The 18,010-nt window shown below is 41.5% G+C and overlaps 2 protein-coding genes and 1 long non-coding RNA gene across 6 annotated transcripts in view; 2 read left to right on the top strand and 1 right to left on the bottom strand.

Moving 5' to 3' along the window:
- fhdc1 (FH2 domain containing 1) overlaps positions 1-8,129 on the top strand; it is a 17,102-nt gene extending 8,973 nt beyond the window's left edge. For all 3 annotated transcript variants that reach the window (XM_046842942.1, XM_046842941.1, XM_046842943.1), the window contains 10 exons: positions 868-929; positions 1,146-1,248; positions 1,347-1,432; positions 1,615-1,715; positions 1,982-2,052; positions 2,224-2,331; positions 2,409-2,479; positions 2,638-2,755; positions 5,055-5,219; positions 5,340-8,129. In XM_046842942.1, coding sequence (XP_046698898.1) covers positions 868-929; positions 1,146-1,248; positions 1,347-1,432; positions 1,615-1,715; positions 1,982-2,052; positions 2,224-2,331; positions 2,409-2,479; positions 2,638-2,755; positions 5,055-5,219; positions 5,340-7,481 — 3,027 coding nt within the window. In that variant the 3' untranslated portion in view covers positions 7,482-8,129. The remainder of the gene's footprint in view (positions 1-867; positions 930-1,145; positions 1,249-1,346; positions 1,433-1,614; positions 1,716-1,981; positions 2,053-2,223; positions 2,332-2,408; positions 2,480-2,637; positions 2,756-5,054; positions 5,220-5,339) is intronic.
- A 4,795-nt stretch (positions 8,130-12,924) lies between these two features.
- LOC124381367 lies at positions 12,925-15,220 on the top strand. Of its 2 annotated transcripts, none has more exons than XR_006924838.1 (3): positions 12,925-13,105; positions 14,799-14,911; positions 15,069-15,220. It is a non-coding gene; the product is annotated as an uncharacterized LOC124381367 (long non-coding RNA). The 2 variants fall into 2 exon arrangements; XR_006924839.1 differs by having other exon boundaries at positions 14,783-14,911.
- sfrp2 (secreted frizzled-related protein 2) lies at positions 14,071-16,955 on the bottom strand. The gene is made up of 3 exons (XM_046842946.1): positions 15,977-16,955; positions 15,244-15,324; positions 14,071-15,096 (listed from the first exon to the last, which is right to left on the bottom strand). Exons 1-3 carry the CDS (start codon positions 16,461-16,463, stop codon positions 14,795-14,797), a joined length of 870 nt encoding a protein of 289 aa, XP_046698902.1. The 5' UTR covers positions 16,464-16,955; the 3' UTR covers positions 14,071-14,794.
- Between the last annotated feature and the right edge of the window lie 1,055 nt (positions 16,956-18,010).

Genomic DNA, 18,010 nt, shown 5'->3' with positions numbered 1-18,010 from the left:
CATCATTCAACCTCCAGTCTCCATCCTCCAACCATCTGAGCTTATCTCCATCACCATGACCACCATCACCCTCGTTAAAACACTGAGGTCCCAGAATAAAGAGAATAATGTTTATTACTAATAAGCTCCGCCTTCCTTTCTGTAATAGCTCAGACTAAGCTCATTTGTAGCTCCGCCCCTCAAATAAGATCTCTACTGATGTATTGAGGAATCTGTAGATACTCGATAATCAGCAAAGAGCTTCAACACTGACGTCAAATGTTCAGTAAGATAAAAACTATGAACCAACACCTGATAGTCGTGTTTACCTTATTTCACACACACACACACACACACACACACACACACACACGGAAACACACACAGCTGCAGAAACACGCCTAACAACTTAAACATCATCCAATCTGACGCAAGATGTTTGTTTTACAAACATCACTGGGGATTTGGACGTGGAAGTGACCCGCTGTGTTGCGCTGTGTCATGGTTACGGTGCTGACGTGGTTGCCATGGTAGCATGTCGTTTATTCAGCTCCATAATCAGCCGGACCGGTGTGCAGTCGCTCGGTGATAACAACGCTTCAACTGCTATTGTTCAGCACTCCGCTGTAATTCCACACGTCATGACATGTGAGCTGTGGCTTTGCGCGTGCGCACACACACACACACACACACACACACACACACACCCTGGTACCGTCATACCTATTGCTGATGTGACTTGTTGCTGTTGCGCCCTCTAGTGGTGACAAGTAACAATACTGACATTTATACAACCTGAGAAAGTAGAGGGGTTGCACACACACACACACACACACACACACACGCAAAGAACAAAAAATTCAAGTGATTTTTATTCTCTTTCCGCAGATCAGCATTTTAGGCTCAAAAAGAGGAATGAACATGGGCATTTTCCTCAAACAGTTTAAGAAGTAAGTGTGTGTGTGTGTGTGTGTGTGTGTGTGTGTGTGTGTGTGTGAGTGAAAGAGAGTGTGAAAGTGAGTGTATGAGTATGTGTGTGTGAGAGTGTGTGAAAGTGAGTGTGTGTGTGTGTGTGTGTGTGTGTGTGTGTGTGTGTGTGTGTATAAGCGTGAGATTGGATTTTGATTGTGGATGATTTTAGCTGAACAGCGCGTCGTGTCCCTCAGGTGTAATCAGGCTTTAGTGGAAGACGTGCGTCTGGGGAACAGTACACAGTTTGGACTGGAGCCTCTGAAAGAGCTGCTCAAACTGTTGCCTGAGGAGGAAGAGGTGATGCACTCATCATCATCATCATCATCATCATCATCATGTTTTAAAATCTCGTCACTGCTGTGAAAATTAAACTCTTCTATTCTGCTGATGTGTAGATCAGAAAGTTGAGGGAATTTAAAGGAGATCCAGCGAAGCTCACCATGGTGGATTCCTTCATGTTTCTGTTGATCCAAGTACCCCGGTAAGATACACACACACACACACACACACACACTCCTCTTCTATTGTGGTGTGTTATTAGTGTTCTGCAATATAAATACATACCTGAATAAAAATTCAACACTGGTAGAGATGGCTTTTGTGTGTGTGTGTGTGTGTGTGTGTGTGTGTGTGTGTGTGTGTGTGTGTGTGTGCGCGTTCCAGTTTTGATGTGCGAATTGAGGCCATGGTCTTGCAGGAGGAGTTTTCTCCATCTTGTTCAGCAATGAGTCGAGAGCTTAATGTTGTACGCTTGGCCACAGAAGGTAAGACCAAGTACACACACACACACACACACACACACACACACACACATGCAAAATCTCACAATTAACCACACACACACACACACACACACACACACACACAAAATCTCAAACTCACACATGTAAACACACACAGACACACATGCACTCAATCTCTCTCTCACACACACACACACACAAACTCTGTGTGTGAGAGAGAGTTGAAGTTGTGTGTGAGAGAAATAAGAACTTGCAAGTCAGATGTTTTTTGTTGATGTCACTGTCAGAGTTAATGATGTGTGAGGATCTTCACGCCGTCCTGCACCTCGTCCTACAAGCTGGAAACATCATGAACCAGGTAAGGCCTACACTAGAGGTTCTGCACCATGTTTTTTCTCTGTAGACTACTGTAGAAACTGCACCTCTGAATAATGATGAAAGGTGTCGAAGATGTTCCTCAGGTCACAACTCAAAGCAGACCACGAAGACTAATTGCTTTAAACCTTTAACATCTTGACTGATTCCACAGGGAGGTTATGCAGGAAATGCTGTGGGCTTCAAGCTCTCTTCACTCCTCTCACTAGCAGATACCAAAGCCAACAAGCCAGGCATGAACCTGCTGCATTTCGTGGCCTTGGTAAGTCTCATGGTGAAGGCTCCTCTGATCGTTGCTCAGATTTCTAGCTCTTATTTCACGTTTTTCTGTTTAAACAGGAAGCACAGAAGAAAGATGAAAATCTTCTAAAGTTTCCAGAGAAGCTAACGCATGTACAGAGTGCTGCAAGGTAACGTCAGTGTGTGTGTGTGTGTGTGTGTGTGTATGTGGGTGGAGAGAATCTTATGAGGTGGACACACACATCACTGTATTTAGGCTCATCATCACTGTGTATTTGGGTCTTCTCTTGCTTTAATTTTCCTCTGTTCTTTGTTTTTTTTTCTGTAGGATCTCGGTGGAAAGCATTGAAGCAGAAATCTCCTCACTCAGCGTCAGGATGCAGGTTCTGGAGCAGAAGATTCAGGATGACGCTGAGCTGCTTTTACAATTCAATCCATTTATGCAGGTCAGATTTCTACCAGGATCTTTCTGGTATCAGTCACACAATAATCACCAGGTTCCAGTAATCCTATGTGCGAGTGTGAGTGCTTGTGTGTGTGTGTGTGTGTGTGTGTGTGTGTGTGTGTGTGTGTGTGTGTGTGTGTGTGTGTTATTGTTAACAAAATCTCTTACAAAAACTACAACTATGAATGATCAATTAATGTTAACTAAATTATAAATTAAATTAAAAATGTGAGTTTCCAAAAACATAAAAAGAATCTTAACCATAGCTCGGGTTAGGATTCAGATAAGGTAAGAGTTAGGATTAGGATTAGGTAATAGTTAGAGTGAGGATTAGGATTAGGAAAGAGTTAGGATTAGGGTTAGGTAATAGTTAGAGTGAGGATTACGGTTAGGTAAGAGTTAAGATTAGGGTTAGGTAATAGAGTGAGCGTTAGGGTTAGGTAAGAGTTAGGATTAGGTAAGAGTTAGGATTAGGTAAGAGTTAGGATTAGGTAAGTGTTAGGATTAGGTAAGAGTTAGGATTAGGTAATAGAGTGAGGATTAGGGTAAGGATTAGGAAAGAGTTAGGTTTAGGGATAGGTAAGAGTTAAGATTAGGTTAGGTAATAGTTAGAGTGAGGGTTAGGGTTAGGTAAGAGTTAGGATTAGGTAATAGAGTGAGGATTAGGGTTAGGATTAGGAAAGAGTTAGGATTAGGGTTAGATAATAGTTAGAGTGAGGGTTAGGGTTAGGTAAGAGTTAGGATTAGGTAATAGAGTGAGGATTAGGGTTAGGATTAGGAAAGAGTTAGGATTAGGGTTAGGTAATAGTTAGGGTTAGGTAAGAGTTAGGATTAGGGTTAGAATTAGGAAAGGGTTAGGATTAGTTAATAGTTAGAGTGAGGATTAGGGTTAGGATTAGGAAAGAGTTAGGGTTAGGATTGGGTTATAGTTAAGATTAGGTAATAGTTAGGGTTAGGATTAGTGTTAGGATTAGGTTAGGGTTAGGATTAGCTAAGAGTTAGGGTTGGATTAGGTAATAGTTAGAGTGAGGATTAGGGTTAGGATTAGTGTTAGGATTAGGTTAGAGTTAGGGTTAGGATTAGGTAATAGTTAGAGTGAAGATTAGGGTTAGGATTAGGAAAGAGTTAGGGTTAGGATTAGGAAGAGTTAGGGTTAGAGGTTAGGATTAGTGTTAGGATTAGGTTGGGGTTAGGATTAGCTAAGAGTTAGAGGTTAGGATTAGGTAATAGTTAGAGTGAGGATTAGGGTTAGGATTAGTGTTGGGAGTAGGTAAGAGTTAGGGTTGGGATTAGGTAATAGTTAGAGTGAAGATTAGGGTTAGGATTAGGAAGAGTTAGGGTTAGGATTAGGAAAGAGTTAGGGTTAGAGGTTAGGATTAGTGTTAGGATTAGGTTAGGGTTAGGATTGGCTAAGAGTTAGAGGTTAGGATTAGGTAATAGTTAGAGTGAGGATTAGGGTTAGGATTAGTGTTAGGAGTAGGTAAGAGTTAGGGTTGGGATTGGGTAATAGTTAGAGTGAAGATTAGGGTTAGGATTAGGAAGAGTTAGGGTTAGAGGTTAGGATTAGGTAAGGGTTAGGATTAGTGTTAGGAGTAGGTAAGAGTTAGGGTTAAAGTTTAGGATTAGGTAAGGGTTAGGTAAGAGTTAGGGTTAGAGTTTAGGATTAGGTAAGGGTTAGGATTAGTGTTATGATTAGTGTTGGGATTAGTAAAAAGAGTTAGGGTTAGAGGTTAGGATTAGGTAAGGGTGAGGGTTAGGGTTAGGATTAGTGTTAGGATTAGGTAAGAGTTAGAGTTAGAGTTTAGGATTAGGTTAGGGTTAGGATTAAGTAAATCACCAAAACAACAACTAAGTAGAATTTTCTAGAAAAACACCTTTATTTTGTATTTAAATGCTGAGTTGAAAAGGGAGAATGAACCGAAGTAAATCCATTAATTATGCAGAATCATAAATAACCAGTAGGTGGCAGTGTAACAGGTCTTAATGCTCATAGGCACAACAACAAATTAAAAGTAGTGACATGTGAAAAGCAAATCAGAAAAAAGTAGAGACAGCCAGTTTAATGAATATTGTTATATTATTCTGTTTCTGATAAAATTGTTTGTATGGTGAAGCAGTGATGGAAACATCTGTAGTCCAGTGAACTGGAAGAAGCTCACAGTGAAACAAACATGTTTTTCCATCAAACATACACAAAGTGAAATCTTTAAAAGTGTATGTAGTAAAAATAGGGTTCATGTTTCCTTTATCGGAAAGTAAATTACAGTATAACATTTTTCCTCTGGTTCTTTGCCCATTAGAGTTCGACACAAACTCTTCAGAACCTGAAACAGTGCGGGCTGGACCTGCGAAAGGAGGGCAACGTTCTTATCGATTTCTTCTGTGAAGACAAAGACACGTTCAAGCTCGACGAGTGCTTCAGGCTCTTTCAAGACTTCTGTCTCAAGTTTAAGAAAGCCGTGAAGGTACAAATTCAATATGTGACCCAAAGTCTTTGTAGTGGCCAAGAGTTTGTATGCTCTAGTTGTCAAAATAATTGCATCATATATCTTTTCTTCACACTGCCTCTTCGTTGTATTCGTTAGGATAATCTAGAACGAGAGCTGAAGGAAGCTGCCAGGCAGCAGCGTCTCCGTGAGCTGGAAGAAAGGCGCATCGCTTGGGCCGCTGCCAGCGCGGATCTGAGCGGTAGCGGAAATTTCGGTCGCAGCAGCAGTGAAAATGACGTGGATGTTCTCAACAAAGATGGCCTTCTAGACTTCTTGATGCATCCCCGACCTCACAGTCCCCACAGCCCATTGGGACGTTCTGCAAGCGCCCGCCGTTACCGCCACACAACTACAGAGCGCAACCTCCGTGGCTTCCTGGAGGTGTTTAATGACATTCCCAAAGCAGACATCAATAAATTTAGCAGCCTTCCACGTTCAGGACGTCCTCATCAAAGAAGGACTATAGCCTGGATGACCACAGCAGATGACAACAGAGAGCTGGGGCCTCAAAACAAACTCGGTTATGAAAACCTGGCAACTTCCCCACAGGCACAGACTGAACCAATCAGCCCCCTGGCTAGATACTCGGTGTCGGGCTACATTAGGGACATTGATGTTTACAGTAATAATAATTATGCAGGTCAAAACAGGAACTGGGTGGAGAAATCTCAAGATATATCACACATGAACAACAGAATAGAAAAACACACGCTGATATCTGGGCCTCAGGCCTTTGAGCTGTCGAATGCTAATGACAATAATAATAGCAGTTATTCACCACTGGATAACCAAGGAGTTACTGCAGAGGTAGAGAAGGAAAGGGACCCTACAAAAAAAACAACTTTCCCAGACACCCCTCCATCTAGTAGGGGATCTGAAGAAGCACCACATTCTGGAGCAGTGTACGACACCCACATGACTTCTCCCCAGAGAGAGGAGGAAGAGGAAAACAGCACGGTCTCCTCGACAACATGTGACACGCCTTTGCCTCTTGACCCCTCATCCAATAAAAAAGCTATTCTCTACGTACTGGACTGCACTGAAACGGATTGTTCTGTTATGTTGGACTTCTCGGAACTTGAAACTCCCCCTGTCTTCAAAGAAGAATCACAACTTGACATCAAGCCCCAGGACAGCAACTTCCAAAGTCTTCTTCAAGACCCTAGTTCTCTTTCTTCCAACTTTGCATCTTTGTCCACCAATGATCCATCTGTTTCTGTCGAAGAACCATTTGATGCAAAACCGGCAGAAGAGCTCCCAGTTACTCCATCTGTTACTAGAGACGAGGCAGAAAGTAACAACGTTGACATGGCGAAAAGTAAAAAGGGTGGTGAGAAGGCAGTGCAGATGGGTAGCTCCAAACCAACCAACCTAAAAAAGGTATTGTCTAAACCCGCTGGCACTCGAATAGGACGTCCTGCAAGAACCCTTACACCAACCGAGACCAGACACTTGCGCAAAGTGGTGCCAATCACCAAGGCGAGCCGTTCTGGCAGCAGTGTTAAGAGAGTAGAGAAATCTTTGGAGCTTGAGAAGGCAGCATCAAGACGTCCACTACGTGACCAGAGCATGCCAGCAAGAAAAGGTGATCGGCAGAGTAGAGCTGCTCGCCATTCTAGCGTTCCTCTAGAGTCTAAGGCGGAAAGAGGAACAACCGCAAGTGTTGTAGCTTCTCAGTGGGCTCGAGATCCCACTCCACACAGGCCTTCCATAAAGAAACCGACTGCCAAACCTGTCCGCAATATCCCCAAACCTCCAGCAGAAGAGAAAATGTGTCGCTCTACCATGAGAGCTTTAGCACAGGCTCAGGCTGTTTTGGATGCCAGTTCTCCTCAAACACCAACCCATGCCCGGAAGTCTGCTTCACCTCTGCCGAGCTTTGCTCGCAACACTGTTGCTTTCTCTTCCAGAACCAAAAAAGACATGGCAACGCAGCCTGCGCCAAGGACTCCACTGAAGAGCTCAACCTTATCGAGAACTTCCTCACTGAAGGCGCCTTCTGGCAGTAGGACAAACTCTGTATCTAGTGGACACTCAGCCCAAGGCGAGGAGAAACCAGGTGGATCTTTAAGGAGGGTTCAGACTGTCTGGGCTTCTGGTCGAAACACTTTACGGAGTGACACACCTACACCACAGACTGGGCAGGAGCAACCACGAAAGAGTAGCAGTTTCTCCGAGAAATCCTTCCTGCTAAAAGACTCCCCAACTGGCAAAGTTCTCAAGCCTGTTTGGAAGTAGAACTGATAGACAAAAAAGGCAATACAATTTCACACACACAGATTTTTATTTTATTCATCATCTAAGACGTATCTGAATGTATCTAAAGCCTTTGACATGTAGCTGAAGTTCTACGTATTGAGCTAGTGTTCCAGAAGAGACTAGCTGCTGTCAATATTTGACAACTCATTCTAGTGGTAGCACTTCATCCATAAAAGGATGTTAACGATGGCCTTTTAAACAGCAGACATTCAATGTTGCATCACCTTCACACACTTTGATCTCCTTTTCAAAGATGGAGCCACTTTGATTTGTTATATAACGTACTTCCTGCGACGTCACATTATCGTACGGCATGTTTTTAAAATCGCAAACGTAGCGCGAAATACACGTGAGCGAAATCAGGACCAGACACTCTGGTCAGGAGAGTCTTCTGGATTCCCTGAGCTAATGCACCTGAGAAACCTGGTTCAGTATTTGTAGTTCAGGTTCAGGATCAAGCTTTTCTACTGAACGATGAGACCCAGTGCTGAGCTGGGACAAGTGGGCGGAGTTAAAAAAAGAATACTGTCACACACTGTTGCTATGACTACTACAACTGCACTAACGCAATGAACCACAGACGAATCACTTTCAGTTTAATTAAACCACTGATGATGTTCAACATAATTCCATGTCTAATTGGATCTGGAACTGTATATACAGTGGTGTGAAAGTGTTTGCCCCCCTTCCTGATTTCTTATTGTTTTGCATGTTTGTCACACTTTAATATTTCAGATCATCAGACTAATGTAAATATTAGTAAAAGATTAACACAAGTAAACACAACATGCAGTTTTTTAAAATGATTTTTATTATTGAGGGAAAACAAAATCCCAAACTACATGGCCCTGTGTGAAAAAGTGTTTGCCCCCTAAACCTAATAACTGGTTGCGCCGCCCTCAGAAGCAACAACTGCAATCAAACGTTTGTGAAAACTTGCAGTGTGTCTGTGACAGCGCTGTAGAGGACAATTTGGTCCACTCATCTACATTGGAGGGTTTTCGAGCACGAACCGCCTTTATAAGGTCATGCCGCAGCATCTCAATAGGATTCAGGTCAGGACTTTGACTAGGCCACTCCAAAGTCTTCATTGTATTTTTTGTCAGCCATTCAGAGGTGGACTTGCTGGTGTGTTTTTGGATCGTTGTCCTGCTGCAGAACCCGAGTTCGCTTCAGCTTCACGAACTAACAAAAAAATAGGAAATCAGGAAGGGGGCAAACACTTTAAAGTTGTGTAGCAAATGTACTTGTGCAATGGATAACTCGCATTTCATTAAGTATATGCAGAATAATCCGGTATGAACACTTTAGTCTTCACATTAACAGGAAGGGTGGGGGTTAAAATCTGCAATCTGATTGTTTTAATAATCTGTTCCTGACCTGCAGATTTCCAGCAATATTTTCAAATTCATATAAATGATTAAGTAGTAATAAGTTTCAGTGTTTATCTTCACTCCACTGGCCAGTTCCAGCACGATGATGTCGCTGGAGCTCTGTGAGCTCGGATTGACCTGTTATTCTGCATCAATAGAAATAATCCCTGGTTATTTGTTAGCTAAGTTGAAGGTTTCCTGGTTTGAGGTTTGTTGTTGCTTTGTTCAGTGGAAAAGCTTTACAGGTGTGTTAGAGCAGGTGAGGGAATCCAGGGGCCGGAGTGTGCATCCTGCCACGTTGTGTCTCACTTAAGTGTCTGTGATTTAAACGCATTCTGTGCATGACAAATATTTATGATTAGCTAATGAATGTGTGTAGGACTGTTCAGATAAACAGGAGATCAGGGGTGCATACAGAAAAGTTTCTTAGCGACTGTAATGCTTTTAATTCAGGATCCCAGCCGCTGCATCAGGCTGCTTTGCTGCTCTTAATACTGTATTTGTGTCTGTTATTTTATTGCTACGTTTTTTTTTGCCAAGCCATATTTGTGATCAGGAGTGGCAAAACCCGGTCCTCCAGGGTCTCCATGAAGAAATTCATCTCTGAACTCTGATTTACACAGTACTTTTTATTTCAAATCACTTCTGATTTAATAAATCAAGTATTATTATTATTATTATTATTATTAATAATATTACAACCTCAATTCCTCCAAAAATTGGGGATGTTGTGTAAAATGTAATAACCCCATATTTTATTCACATTAGAACATAGAAAATATATGAAGGATTTAAACTGAGGAACAGTCCATTAAACAAAAAAGGTCATTTTGCGATATTAAAAAAGATACGGCAACTAATAAGGTTCATCGCCCGCAAGTCAGTAAGACGTGTCGCAGGTCACCAGAGGTATACAAAGACGATCTATAAAGGCGGAATCAGTGTGCGGAAAACTGTGGAACAATTTCACAATAATGTTCCTCGACATAAAATTGTGAAGACGATCCAATCATTTACATATTATCATCAAAAGATTCCGAGAATCTGGAGAAATCTATGTATGCAATGGACAAGGGTGAAAAACAGGCATGATTCTATAATGGAAATCACTGCATGGGCTTGGAAACACCTCCAGAAAACATTGTGTGTGTTCACAGACAATGTCCTCCAGACTAAAGAGGAGAGGGATTATCCCAGCCCATCATTGCTCACTTCAACTGAAAAATAGGACAAAGATGATGTTGAGGAACTTGAATTCTGTATCAGACACGGGTGGAAGAACATATTTTATCATCTGAAATTCCAGCAGGTGGTCCCCACAGTTCCCAGATGTGCAGTTGTAAAAAGACCTGATGCTACACAGTGGGAATCTTAACCCTTTGGCAACTTATTCAAGATGAAACAATTCAAAATGCCCTCATTTTTCCTTAAAAAAAAATTAAAACTTCCTCAATTTTGTTTGACATTTTTTTAAGCTCTATTGTGAATAAAATGTGGGTTTATAAATCATTACAAAATAATTATTTTATATATTGTATATTTTTGGATTTGGGGTTTTATTATTATTATTATTATTATTATTATTATTAAAACAGAAAAAACAGAATATTTCTACCTCTACAATCATGTTTCGCCACCTCTGATTTATTTCTTATGATTGTCAATACTGACTTTTATTTTTTTTTCATTTTGCAGTCGATGTTTTGCGGGTTTTTTTGCCATTCTGTCGTGTGTGTACGTTTGTGCAGCAGTGTAATGATACGATCTATAAGTTCATGTTGTGATGATGCAGTATCTGTACAGTGGACTGATGTAGCCTTCTGTAGATTTGAGATCAGAGTTGAGATTTATTTCCTCGACTTCAGCACGATACGACGTCTGTGTACTTTTTTTTTTTTTTCAGGCTTTGCTTGTCCTTTCTATTGAAAATGTCGCCTGGTTTTTCTGTAATTGTGAAATTAAAATCAGTAGAAGATAAAGAATTACAATGGGAAGATTCCGGTTTTCAGGTTTTGTACCAAATTCTCCGACAAAACGGACGTGCAAGTCCACGGCGATGAATTCGGCACGGCGTCGGCTGTAAATCTCGCAAATTGTGTCCTTGATTAAAAAACAAAAGCTGAGATTTTGTCAGAATTTCTGAACAAAGGTCTGAGGAAGATGTTCAGATGAAACGATGAGCTCATTTAAAACAGAACAAATTCTGTCACTTCACCCTGAGTGTGAACAATTTCTGTTGGAGCCGTCTGATTGGTTAATGAACGTCTCCATAACGATCTCTTGCTCCAGCACTTATTGTATTCTGACCTTTCTGGAAGAGCTGCAGCTCCAGTTGTCTGAGATCTGGTGTGTGTTCTCCGGCACAGAAAACGCTGTGGTCGCTGACTTTCACACGGCTTTCACACAGTGTTCGAGTTGATCTGAAGACGTCACGGCAACTCGCTCGGAAGACAGCAGAATCTTCTCTCGCTCTGTGATTCAGCTGTGAATATCACCAGTAAAAATAGCACACCGAGTCACACACACTTCTGCATGTGGCATGGGGTGTGTTCTATTGTGCAATAAAAACATGAACCTGAAGAAAAGATGTTCCTTAGTTTCAGGGTCAAATTATTTGTCCTGCATCAAACAAACAAAACGATTAAGATTGCTGAAACTGCCGTCACGCATTTTTCAACCTGGAAGGATCGAGATGAACGTCAACGACTACGGAGAAACGCGGTCTTGGATAATTATGATCGGAGAGCGTTTAAACTTCTGATCAAATGATAAACGGAGAAGTGTTTAACAGTGAAAGTAGGAGAATTTTCACACAAAAACACGCAGGAACTCAAAGTATTGGCAAAATATCTGCGTGGCTTTAAAGAGCCATTAAACACTGAGGATCATCTGAGGAAGGAGGTGTAGGAGTTCAGGTACCTGGGGTCAACAGTGCAAAGTAATGGAGAGTGTGTTAGAGAAGTAAAGAAAAGAGTGCAGGGTGGAGTGGGTGGAGAAGAGTGATAGCAGGAGTGATTTGTGATAGAAGAGTATCTGTGAGTGAAAGGAAAGTTTATAGGACTGTGGTGAGACCTGAGATGTTGTATGGATTAGAGACAGTGGCATTGAGTAAAAGACAGGAGGTGGAGCTGGAGGTAACAGAGCTGAAGATGTTGAGATGTTTGTTGGGAGTGACGATGGACAGGATTAGAAATGAGTTTATTAGAGGGACAGCACATGTAAGACGTTTTGGAGACAAAGTGAGGTAGGTGAGATTGAGATGGTTTGGACATGTGCAGAGGAGGGACATGGGGTATATCAGTAGGAGAATGCTGAGGATGGAGCCACCAGGAAGGAGAAAAAGAGGAAGACCAAGGAGGAGGTTTATGGATGTGGTGAAGGAGGACATGCAGGTAGTTGGTTTGAAAGAGGCAGATGTAGAGGACGGGGTATGGAGACGGATGATCCGCTGTGGCGCCCCCTAATGGGAGTAGCTGAAAGAAGAAGACGCTCATCACCACACACTTACACACTTAAACTCTTACAATATACAATAAAATGACGGTAAGAACTTTATTGTAAGGAAATGCATCGGTAAGAGTTTCAGCAGTAGAAATAGAGCAGGTGGAGCCCTCTGCTGGACACTTAAATCGTTTACAGGTCTGAACTGAGCGTTTGATGACTTCTGATTATTTATGAATACAAATTTAAATGTTGTTAATTTAAAGGCTATTTTTCATGTATATCAGTATTCTTTCTAAATGGTTTTAACTGTTTATTAATGGAGTGGTTTACAAGATCAAATCTGAACATTAGTGATCATAATTCTTTTTGGTTAAATTATAGTTATAACTTCAGTTGAACAAGTAACTGCTACTGCTTATATCTGGTTGTGAGACTTCATAGGGCGTCTATAGCAATCACAATTTCTAGGGAGGAAAGAAGATTGGAATATGCACAGACCTGTTGCAGCCTAATAACTGTTAAGGAGACTCCAGTTCCCATCAGCCACTTCACTGTCACATGATCTTTATCACCTGATTCAGTGAGATGCATGAAGACTCCCCATATGACCTTTTTTGTTGTTAAGTTTATTGTTCATGGAGAGTTTTTGTTTCACGTTTGCATTCACGTAATGCACAATCTCCAGGGACTGAGAATCAGATGGATGACTTCATGCACATGTTTGCCAATATCCAAACTAACTGTGAAAGATGAAGCCATGAAACCAGACATGGAGCTCAAAACAAGGTGAATTGCAGCACATTCCCCCAAACCAAAAAGATAATAGTTTATATATATATATATATATATATATATATATATATATATATATATATATATATATATATATATATTCAAAAATAAATAAATAAATAAATAAATAAATACATTGTTATGGTTGCTAAAGAATTGAGAATGGGGAGAAACCAAAAATGTTGTGAGAAGGTGAAGTTGATGAGGTGTGGGCTCAGGTGGTCTGCTAAGGTGGTGACTGTAAGTGATTGCTCGTAAGTTGGGGACGAGGAGGTTGGTGTATGCTGAGGTATAACATGAAGGAGAAAAAAATTTAATTTTAAATTAGAAAATATATATTAAAAATAATTAATTAGAATAACAATATAGTCAGTAAAACGCAATAAAATACAATTTACGATAAAAACAAAAATTGTAATCATATACATGGAATATGGACTATACATGTGCAAAAGGATTCCTGGGTGTATTTGGAGGGCATGGGGTGTTGGTTGTGTGTGTGTGTGTGTGTGTGTGTGTGTGTTAAAGTATAAACATGTACATTTGGAGATGTAATGTAGATCACCTGGCTAGAAAGCACGTTTTGTTTCTTTTTACCATACCACAGCACCCCCTTGTGGACAGTTTTTGTCATTTTCCCTGCATCTATAAAGGATGAACACGTTGATAAACATATTCACATAAACCACATAAATAAAACAAGAATAAACACAACACAAGCAATACACTTATCAAGCCATGTAGTTCCTTCAGTAGAGAATCTGCTTCAGCTTCATTTTCCCCACCAGGGATGCAGAACAGGAAATAACATTATGACCAGACCAAAGCATCTTTAGATGGCCGTCATTTTAAATGATATATTTTGGAAAGAATTTTAAAAACGTGTGTGTGTGTGTGTGTGTGTGTGTGTGTGTGTGTGTGTGCAATGTCACATCATTGTTAGGAAAGATTTGCAAAAATGATTATATACGTTTTATTGAAGAACATCTATGACTTTGTATCACATTGTTTAATAATCAATTAACTTCCATGCTGTATGTGCTCAGTATTTACCCCATAGTAATAATGAAGGAAATGTGATTCCTGATTCCGCTGCCTCCAAAACCACCAGAATGAGCATCTTTTTCAAATATTTATGCAGTAAAACCTTGATGTGAAAATGTGAACCCAATTGAGTTAAGAACAGAAAAATTCCAGAGCGGAGCCCGTGATTGTGAGATTTCGCCGAGCCAAAGAAGAGAATAACAAGAAACAGACCTTCATACCAATATGCTAACTGACAGACAGGAAATAAACCAACATTAGATGATCTCAGATTGTGGTTTAAAGGATTTACATAGAAACAGCAAAGCCTTTAAAGTCACATACAAAAGAACTCAAAAAACACTCAAAACATATGAACTTTCAACAAGCAAGAAATCACTCTTCTTCTGGTTAAAACATGAGAATACAGCCAGCTATATCTCATTATACTGATAAAAAAAAAGTGCCGTAAACACACACACACACACACACACACACACACACACACACACACACACACACACATTTAGGAATATGCAAACAAACAAATATAGTGACAAATGGAAAACCATTGGTGCTGATGTTGAGTTGAGTTGAGTTGAGTTGAGTTGAGTTAAAGACTGGATTCAAGTTTTATTTCATTCTTAGAGTTTTCACCCCTCAGCACTGCAGTTTGCGGATGCTGCGGTAGAGGCGCTTGATCTCACGCTGCCCTTTCTGCCAACGCTTCAGTGACGTGATCACCAGGTTCCCGTCCAGATTCTGACCCATCACGAGGTAGGTGGCGCTGATGTCACTCATCTCATCACACATGCACTCCAGACCATCTCGGAGCCACAGAGGCTTCCTCAGTTCGTGTTCCGTCACTCCGTTCAGCTTGTATATGATCTTGCTCTTGGTCTCAGGAATGATTTTGGTGTCACCATTCATGTAGGAGATCTCCTTCACCTTAATCTTCAGAACTGGAGGATGGAGAAGACACGTAAAGCAGTAAGGATTGAGCTTTCGTTTGGAACAGTTTTAAAGTTCAATAATGTGCAATTTTCCATCCCAAAAATCCAGAAATGAAGGAATGTACCCCCGAAATCCAAAGAACGTTCACGACATACCAAAATTGTTTTTGCATAGACTGTCCATGATTTCATTTTCGTCCTCCAGCTTCTCTTTGCAGGCGTCGCACACCTTTGGTACTAAAAAGAAAATTCTGGGTTATGAGGTTGTTGTTTTTTTTGTTCTTACACAATCACAATCGCATCTGCATTTCACAGTATAAATAAACCCGGACCTCATCATAAAAATCTGTAAACATGTGGACCTGAGTTCACCATGTCCAGTCCCTTCACCCTTCCAGTCTTCTTCACCTGCACCCTTGTCCCTAACCTTCACATCTGATAAACTTCAGGATCCACACCCTGTGTTTGAATTGAGTAGGGTATCCAGGACCCCCCATGACGAGTAAAAAATAGACTCAGGGGGTCCCCAAGATTAATGTATGAATTACACAATAACTGGGGACCCCCATAAGACTTGACTCCATCCGAATTGGAATACAGAAGACCAAGTCAAAATGATCTATAAAAATAAATAAATATCTATTTTTTTAAATGGCATGTAAAAACATCACAATTATCCAATTACAGTATTGAGAAGACTTTTTTAGGGGGTACCAACAAATCTAATCTATACATCCTTGGCCCCTCTCTCTAAAGTAGGGCTCCTGCTTTAGTAAAAAACCTGAGACCCTCCACAGAAACCCAAAGTTACTTGGTTGTATCTGCATCTGGATCAGAGCTCCTTAATACAAAGGCAGGCTAGAAGACCCCCGACCTCTCCGACCCTTACCTCCGTGTGCCACTGGCCCCAGGGTCTCGATGTCCCCCCGCGCTGGAGGAATGCACAAGTCGTTGTCTTCTGGAAATCGGGTACATTCGAGCATTTCGGGCCACGGGAATCCGAAGGCGGCCATAACGGGCGCACATGCGCTCCTGACCGCCTGGCAGAGAGAGCGACACGGCTGGATCGGCTCGTCCAGATCCTCCAGACACACGGGCGCAAAGAGCGAGCACAGGAACTTGCGCGTGTCCGTGTGGCAATGCTTGTGCACGAGCGGCACCCACGCGGCAGCCTGCTGCGCCGCCTCGCTCAGCGTCTCGTGCCCGAGCAGATTGGGCAGGCGCATGCGCGCGTACTCGATCCCGCGGCACAGGTAGAGGTCGGTGGGGATCGGTGTGCAGCTGCTCCGGTGATGGAGCTCAGCATGATCCAATCCGTACATCGCGAGCGCATAGTGCACGGCGCACGCGAGGACCGCGGACAGAAGCGAGCGCATGATGGGAGACGTGAAGCTGCGCGTTATGAAGTCGCATTAAGGCTGCACAACGGTCTCACTGTGCGTGTGTGTGTGTGTGTGTGTGTGTGTGTGTGTGTGAGGGGTGGAGCGCGAGACTCCAGCTCTAATAATTGGTCCTGGTTTGACTTAGTCAGTCGCAGAAACTCGAGGTGAACGTGGGTTTGGTTTGCAGGAGGCAGTTCCCCTGAGCTCAGATCCAGATGTTTTTAATAACAGCCCCCTCCTCACTCCTGGTTCCAAAATCCAATTTCTGTTTTGGAGCAGTACTTTGTTCTATTAAATCAAGAACATCTACACAGTATTGAAGGACATATTACTAAGGAGTGGAACATAATTACTGATAAACATTTTCCATCATCAATTAATCAATTAATCAATCGAAACACGTGTGGAAGCATTGTAGTGTTTTTATTCTGGATATATTATAAAAACATTTTTTTTTTTTCTTGGTTATAAATGTTTAATGCACCAGTATATTTACTGGAAAAACCAAATGTAAGCTCCAGTTGTTGTGTATTTATCCATTTTGAACTTTCATGTGGAATCTGTGAGATTTGTAGAGAATGCTGATGTTGGGGTGGAGGGGGTGGTGGTGGGGGGCAGTTGGGACCCTTGTTCATTTCAGCCAATAGAAAAGTGCTCCTTTTGAACCCCATGGCTGCTGTATACAGGTTGTAAATTTTTTCCTTGACTTCTGAGTGTAAATGTGTCACACGGCCATTTGCACTAAGTATCCCAGTGTGCTCAGAGTGCTGAGGGGCGTTCACGGGCTTCTCCTTCTCCCCCAAGCCCTGTCCATAAAACCTAACCTCCTGACCTCTTGCTTTCCTGACCTTACTGAGACAATGTCTTAAAGAGGTCAGTCACATCCCCATATCTAAAACTATGTTAAAAAACCTTTAAAATTCAACGTGATTAATTAAACTTAGAAAAGGAGTAATAACTGAGATATTGAGACATAAATATCGAGATCAATTAAGTGCATCATCTGTAAAAATGTTTAAAATCACATCAAATGACTAAAACAAGTGATTCGTTTTTTAACGTATAGATGAAGTAAAACAGAGGATTGCTTGGTTCTCCAGTTGTGTGATGGCGCTGGTACCCGCCACCCTCACGCACATCTGTAAATCATAGACTCGGCGCTGCACATGGTTTTGATATGTTTCTGAAGTCTGGATAAATTTTCCACTGTTTGATACTCTGCTCCATGAGAACATTAAATCAGATTTATAGAGTAAAGCCTTCAACGTGAAAGACTGTATATACTGTACACACTTCAAACAAAAGGTGGGGAATTAAAAGCATTCACTCTCACACATCATACACACACTTCTTACATGTTATTGGATAAATATTTTTGCCATTTCTAGACATTTGTGAACATAAAAAGATAAATTTCTCTGTCTTTCGTTTTCTCTCTCTCTCTCTCTCTCTCTCTCTCTCTCTCTCTCTCTGTCTTTAGTTCTTTGTCTCTGTCTGTCTCTCTCTCTAGAGTTAGGGTTCGGGTTATACACACACACACA

The sequence above is a fragment of the Silurus meridionalis genome, chromosome 28, assembly GCF_014805685.1.
Source record: "Silurus meridionalis isolate SWU-2019-XX chromosome 28, ASM1480568v1, whole genome shotgun sequence".
NCBI classification, from domain to species: domain Eukaryota; kingdom Metazoa; phylum Chordata; class Actinopteri; order Siluriformes; family Siluridae; genus Silurus; species Silurus meridionalis.
This window is presented reverse-complemented; position numbering and strand designations above follow the sequence as displayed.